Below are 7,500 nucleotides of genomic sequence, written 5' to 3' on the forward strand. Positions count from 1 at the left end.
ATTATTACATGGTCCTTGGTGACGACGCCCAGCTGGGTATGGACATGTAATTAGGTTAAGGTAATCAATGTTAAGTTGTCCTGTATGTGCCAAGCCATACACTTATCGCCCAGGCGATCTCAGCGCCGCGTCGCGCCTTCTTATTGCTCTACGTGAGATTATCGCTGGTATTCCCCAAGAAGATGGGTACCCAATTGCGTTCTGCGTATGAGCTGGATGATGTGTCCCTTCTATGGTTGGGTCATCACTTTCCTCAGGGAACTTACTTTAAGTATCATTTACAACCATGAGGGTTGTCTTTCGGCTGTCAGTTGTCTCAGGGAAGCTGAACCAAACCCGCTTGCATCATGCGTTGCTCTGCAAGCCGGTCTGTTCTGCAACTGACCAGTCACCGTTTCATTCATTTTACGTACTATTTAAAGTACCATTTTGTATGATTTCGCATAGTAGTTGATTAATATTACAATTACCGTAAGTTCATTGTTATTAGCGTGAATGTTTTTTTTTGTGCAGTCAGATCGGTGATTGTTTTCATTGACGTGTGATAGACAACTTCAATGAAATGAGATACTCAATTACTATTAGTCAGACGTATACCGTATGCACTATTGCACTGCACACTTCTGAACTCTGCATTGTTGCATTTTTATTTCTTTTTTTCCAAGGAAGTTCGTCGTTCAAGACAAGTCCTTGTGGACTCCGACGCCTTTTGCTTCCTTGTAATTTTGTACATTGCTTATTTCTTGTAGATTTTCATTTCCTGCTATCTGAGACAATTGCAACTCAAGCAAGTCCTTGCGGACTATTGCAATTGTCTCCCTAAGCATGCTCCTCTGTCTATCCTTGGGCAGTGCATTATTGAAAAAATAAATAAAAATTGAAAAATCATGTAAATAATTGAATGAACACTGACATTGCAATCGGATAATATTTGATTATATCTTACGGCCCTTGTTATTACACAACCCCCCCCCCCCTGTTTGCCCTCCTGTCTCTCGCTCTGTCTCTACCTCTGGTGTACTTATTACAATTTCAGAGAACGCCAGCCCTAGACCGTCGGTTAGTAGCGTATGCCGAGCGATCTGAGGAATGAGGAGTACCTATCCACGTCCCCCAGCGATAGGGACACCCGAGCCTTTCGTCAACGCTAGAGGACACGTGACCAGAGTTCACGGCCCTGACCAGACCTCCTCCCTGAGGGTCTCTCCCCACGCGCATGGTTATATATATATATATATATATATATATATATATATATATATATATATATATATATATATATATATATATATATATATATTATATATATATATAAATATGAATATAAATATAAATATATATATATATGATTATAAATATATATATATATATATATAAATATGAATATATATATATATATATATATATATATATATATATATATATATATATATATATATGAATATCAATATCAATATATATATATATATATATATATATATATATATATATGATATGTATATATGTACATATAGATGTGTGTGTTTGTGCGTGATTATACACACACACACACACACACACACACACATATATACATATATATATATATATATATATATATATATATATATATATATATATATATATATATCATATATATGTATATTTATATACATATATATATATATATATATATATATATATATATATATATAATATTGGTAACAGAACCAGGAACGTTTAAAAGACAATGCTAAAATAAGATCACAGTAAGGTTGAAAAGCAAAAAAGAACTGCCTCACATACCATTGGTCGTGTGTAATGTCCGGACCGTCATAAGACAACCTGACAAGCAAAGACAACCTGATAAGCAGACATTAATTAGCTCTTGAAATTGTATTAATTCATTCAGTATCATACATTATAATTGAATGCAAACTGGAAAGAACGAATAAATCCTAGTTACTCAAATATCCTAACATACCAGTCGTTGATAATGTCCTGTGAGGAATCACTTTCCATCTCCGGATCATCATAAGGATACCTGATAAACAGACACTAATTAGTTCTTGAAATTATATCAATTCATTCAATATCGCATTTTACTTGAATGCTAACTGGGGTATCCGTGGGATCTGACTGAGATCCATTTTGCCCTTTCTTGCTTCCGCAAACGGGTAAGAACGAACAAATCCTACAAACCAAAGTGTCCCGTTGGTAATTCCTGAGAAGTTCCGACGTCCCGGATAATCTAGTTGCATCAGAGCGTTTCGGTCCCTATAAAAATGTTAGATAAATCACGAATTACTTTATGAGTGCCTGATCCACTTCCTCCACAGATGATTATACAACATATCATCCTGTCAGTACTTATTCCCTTACAACTAATAGTATATTTTTCTCTTTAGAGAGGATAATGACCATGTGCCTAGTTCGTACATATTATCCTATGTTTGTTACAGTTTGTCCCTGGACATTTATGCAAAATACAGAACATAATAAAGTTTTACTTACGCATTTTGGATTAATCTGGAAATTTCATCAATGAGCTGCTGGTTTTCTGGTTGGTCATGCCTTGGAGTACTCAATGTACTGTAAGTCACAACAAAGATAATTGGTAGTGATTTGTCTTTTTTCAGAACCAAGATTATGGCATAAGCCAACATTCCTCATGATTTGCTTTCAGAATCAAATAAACTAAATTGTATGAAATGCAAATCTCGCACCGTGGAATGGGTCGAGGTACATCAGGCACTAAGTTGGATGGAGCACTGGGAGCATGGGCGTCCGCGCCCACACCTCCCATAATACTGCCCACGGATCCACCGCAAGCGCCCATGGTTCCTTCATCGTGAGTGGCTTCTACAGCAGTCTCTGAGTTTCCACTAGCCAGGCCATAGTCTTCCAAGGATGGGTTCCCTTGATCCCTGCAAGTATTCATCATGTTATAAGGCAGAGGTCGGCAACCTTTGGCACGAGTGCCAGACTTGGCATACATACCACTTGTCTATGGCACGCTGTGATATTCGGAGGAGCAATAAAAAATAAAAAATAAAAATAAACAGCAAACTTATATAAGAGAGTCTTATTATAATGGTCAGCTAAGTTGTAAAATCGAGAAATATTGGAACCTACTACGAATGATCATACAGCCTCCATATTAAGTTCCCTGAAACCACTGTCTGATGAATTCAGTTGCATGAAGAAAGTATCCTTGGCTCTGCTACCAGCCTTTGGATCTACATACCAATATGAGCTAGATGTTTTCACACATACCCTCATCCCCTATCACTGCAGGGTTGTTTGAAGTTCAGTGTGTCCCTATATTAATTTGATGAGTATAAATCTATAATCATAAAATTATACATATTTCTTGTTACAAAAAATACTAAATGATACAAAAATAGTACTTTTATGTTATGCGTGTGCAATAAAATACATTTGAAAATTATATATATATTTTTTGCTGAAAAAAATCTGGCATGTAAGGTTGTGAATAAGAAGGCCTTAATTATAAACTGGCACACTATGGTCAAACGGTTGCCGACCCCTGTTATAAGGTATATAACCGCAGTGTTATCTTTCTGTCAAGGTGACACAATCCAAATCGAATAATTGTAAATCCCGCACGACAGTGGAATATAGTAATGACAGACTAGATATTTATCACACTCCACTGTACATGGTTTGTTTAACTATTAAACGTTTTTTCGAGACAATTTTACATGTTTTACGAGCCTCTGGCAGAACGACAGGTCTTCTAATTTAACGTGTTGTCGCCAATTGTAGGATGCGTGGAATACATTAACCGCCACTGTTTGTCGCCAAGGAGGCCATAGCGTGTTTGGGTTAAGGAAAGCCAAAAGCAGTGGACCAAGCGTTTAGCTCAGACCTGGGCAAACTATGGCCCGCGTTCCACATCCGGCCTGTCCTGACGCGAGAGGCCGGACAGGGATTAAATGTATAATTTAACAAATATGTAATTTATTAAATATATAATTTGTTAAATAATTATATATATTAAATATAAAATTTATTAAATATATAATGCACAAAATATATAATTTAGTGCATTTTACAATGGAAGAAAGTTGAGCAGAATTGTCCAAGTTATCGTTGGTGTGGCCTCAGAAACAATTCAGGTTTCTCATGTGACCCCTTGTCAGAATTAATTGCCCGCCCCTGGTTTAGCTCCTGTGGAAGGGGCTGTACGCTAAGCCACGGGCAGCATTCTGCAGGTGGAAAGAGGGTGGATCGCCTCAGGTTGGCCTGCTAACTATGTGTGGGCCAATTTTCAATTCATGTTAAGGCAATGTAAAGTCAATGAATCACAACTAAGAAGAGAGGCTCTACCAACAAAACTACAGTGTGGTAATGCGGTTGATCTCTTGAAGGAAATATTCAGAGCTTGTGTGTGCGTGGTAACACTCTCATTGGGAGATTCACACACCGCATAGTGAACTTATTAAAGATTTTGTTGAGCAACGAATTATGCATCCTTGTGGGGCAATAACAATCGGTTGCCCTACACCGCATAAGGGTGACAAGTAACCATACAGCAACAACTGTTAAATCATCCTCCCTTTTAAATTGCCTCACAACTTAGCTTGGGTGTCAAGTCTCTCATGGATTTTAGGGGCTGCCGAATGTTATTGAAGATATTAGGAACAATGGTGCGCACATGTCTGTCATCTGTACGCTGCAATGGTGTCTCCAACAGTACTAAGATCAGTGATAAGTCGCAAGTCAGATAATCTATTCCTGCATATGACAATTTTGCTTCCTTCCATAGTTTTGTTTACTGACATTCTATCATGCAGTGTTCTAGTTATTTTTTCCAATTTTAGGTTTACCCCATACCAGTTCATTATTACCATCCAACATTTTTGGTTATAATATGCGTTTTGTATACTTTTTCACTTCAAATTTATGTTTGTTTCCATATATTCTCTGTATGGCCATGGGCCGAAATAAAGATTATCTTTATTATCATTACTGTTGTTATCAGTATAAAGTATATGACACCATGAAATATGTAAAACAATTTTATAATCTATTGTGATTAGTGTATTGCAACCGTCTTTTAGACGGTTGTTATGATATATAAAATACATGGATAATAAATATAAATAGTAAATATTTCTTCATTTTTCATTGAGGAAACTGAGATGGTTTCTAACTAAAACTCAGCATATGCATAAAAAATCGACTGGTTAGCACAAGACAGTTATTAATTATAACTGAATGCAGTGATATATCCCTTAGGGATGCGCCTTCCTCATAAAACATGAAATTCCATTTCCGATGAACACACTTTAAAGATCCCTCAAGCCCCCTGGTCTTATCCTAACCAAGTCATCTACGCCAAAGCCCGTTTTCCCCAGCCCTTTCTTCTCTGTGGAACCCGACGAATGTATAACAATCTGCGTGGCCCCGTTCAGTGACTGTTACCTTTCCAGATTCAGTTATTACAAGCTATAAATAGTACAATGGTGCCAATAGCTGTAAGACAAGAACACACTACATGGAAAGAATCCAATATAAAGTGTTTGAGATAATTATTTGTAGGTACTATTGGTGAGACAAAATCCAGATTAGTTAGTAGTCACAATATCCTATAGTTCCATAGGGGAGCCATGGCCCATAGGTTGGGACCCCTGGCCGAAGCTTTTCAGAAAGTTGTAGCGATCTGATCTATCTTTCGTAAACTTCGAACAGCCAACCACTCTCTTCACACCTTCACTCGCTGCGGAGGATAATCTCCACCATTTGTTTACCACGCACATTCCCACTATGTGTAACTGAATTTTGTTTGTGAATGTGTACCTCTACCTGTATTGCCATATCTTCAGTAATCTTTCATTGCGTTATCATCACTGAATTACTGAAGAAAAAGGTACAAAACAGTCGCTTTACTTAAGGTCCAAACTCGTTAATAGTGCCTGATGAGGAATTATTATCTTCCAGCCCCTGACTCTCAGATGACAACCTAACAAAATAACTTCAATCATTGGTTTAAACTATCATTAATGCATTGACATACATCATTTCTATAGCATAACTGAAACAATAGTGGGAAACTTAAAATTCATTTTGTCCCTATTTTCTCTCAAACTAGAGAGTACTAAAGTTCCATTATTACAAGGTTAAGTGTCCACACAAAAATCGTTACTAGATTGTTATGACTTTGCTTCCAATTAGACGCATATGATCCTGTATTTTTATAGTAACATTACAGTTTAATCTGGGATGTTTACGCGTTACACACACACACACACACACAAAAAAAATGCATACAAAATAAATCTACTTGCCAACTTCGGAATGAGGTCGAAGGTTCCTGTGTGAACAGTTGGTTGTTGGTTGGTAGCTCGCGATTTACTGTAAAGGAATCGCCACACCGTAAGAATCACAACAAAGGTGAGTAACATTACTGATTGCTCATATTACATTATTTCAGAATAGTGAGGAAATGGGTCTAGGATAATGGTGGTGGTGTTCTGGGTACCTGAGGTTCCTTCCTGAAAGCGAGTGGTTCGATCCCCAGCGCCCTCGTCTCGCTCCTCGACGCCCTCTGCTTCCCCCGCTGCCCGGGCTGATTCTCGAAGCCTTTTCGTCGGTGCTGCGTGTCCTCGGCCCCTGTATATATACGTTTATTATGTTGGAGGATTTATTATTGGTATCTTGATTCTTGCGGTGTGCAAGTGATCATTGTGCTGCTGACATCAATGGTGGGTCTGTACACTCTGGCCTGAAATCATGGCACTTGGCACCATCGTAAGACACTTGAAAACCATGCTCAATCTTGACTTGTTCTTATATAGCTGAAGACCATCGCCCATCAACGGAGTGCTGAATCAATTAGCGTGTTAATGTAACCCCCTGATTTTGCTAAAATAAATGAAATGGATACTCTGACTGTGTTGTGACTTGACCTTTTGGATACCTACCTGGATTTCACACTGTGGATGCTGGAAACAAGGTTGTACTGCCCCTTTCACTTGCCTAGGTGTATTTATGCTGGACGTGCGATTTTATTGTTTTACTTTACATTTTACTTCGAACCATGTGTGCTACTTTGACTTTTACTTTTCATTTATTCTAGGTTTTACTTACTTTTACCTCGTCTTTTCACTCGTTTCTTTTATTCGTGTTTATCCCTTTTCCTCGTCTTTGACTTGAAGTTTTACCCCAGCTTTTATTTTTTACTTTTCTATTTGTACGATCTTTTCATTAACTTTCTTCATGTCTCCTTTTACACATACTTCCATTTCGTGTGATTTTACGTATTTTAGCTTAGTTGATACTATTTTTAATGCTCCTAAGCCCTTCAGGCATATCCTCAATGATTATTGAGCCCTTCTGACGTATTTTTAGTAATTCTTAAGATCTGGGATTTGCATTGTTTTATTTTGGTGCCTTCTGCACATTGTTTTTACAGTGCATTTTGGGATGTATTTTTGCATATTATATAACATCATATTGGTCACGCTCCTGGTAGACTTTCATCTCCGGGGCCAG

At 37.6% G+C, this 7,500-nt stretch overlaps 1 protein-coding gene across 2 annotated transcripts in view; it reads right to left on the reverse strand.

The window, feature by feature from the left end:
* Positions 1–7,500, reverse strand: part of LOC138864545 (uncharacterized) — a 35,606-nt gene that overhangs the window by 9,455 nt on the left and 18,651 nt on the right. For both annotated transcript variants that reach the window (XM_070132104.1, XM_070132097.1), the window contains exons 7-13: positions 6,488–6,618; positions 6,294–6,360; positions 2,706–2,906; positions 2,494–2,571; positions 2,182–2,256; positions 1,964–2,023; positions 1,786–1,824 (exon numbers count right to left, since the gene is read on the reverse strand). In XM_070132104.1, coding sequence (XP_069988205.1) covers positions 1,786–1,824; positions 1,964–2,023; positions 2,182–2,256; positions 2,494–2,571; positions 2,706–2,906; positions 6,294–6,360; positions 6,488–6,618 — 651 coding nt within the window. The remainder of the gene's footprint in view (positions 1–1,785; positions 1,825–1,963; positions 2,024–2,181; positions 2,257–2,493; positions 2,572–2,705; positions 2,907–6,293; positions 6,361–6,487; positions 6,619–7,500) is intronic.

Source organism: Penaeus vannamei, chromosome 2 (genome assembly GCF_042767895.1).
Source record: "Penaeus vannamei isolate JL-2024 chromosome 2, ASM4276789v1, whole genome shotgun sequence".
NCBI classification, from domain to species: domain Eukaryota; kingdom Metazoa; phylum Arthropoda; class Malacostraca; order Decapoda; family Penaeidae; genus Penaeus; species Penaeus vannamei.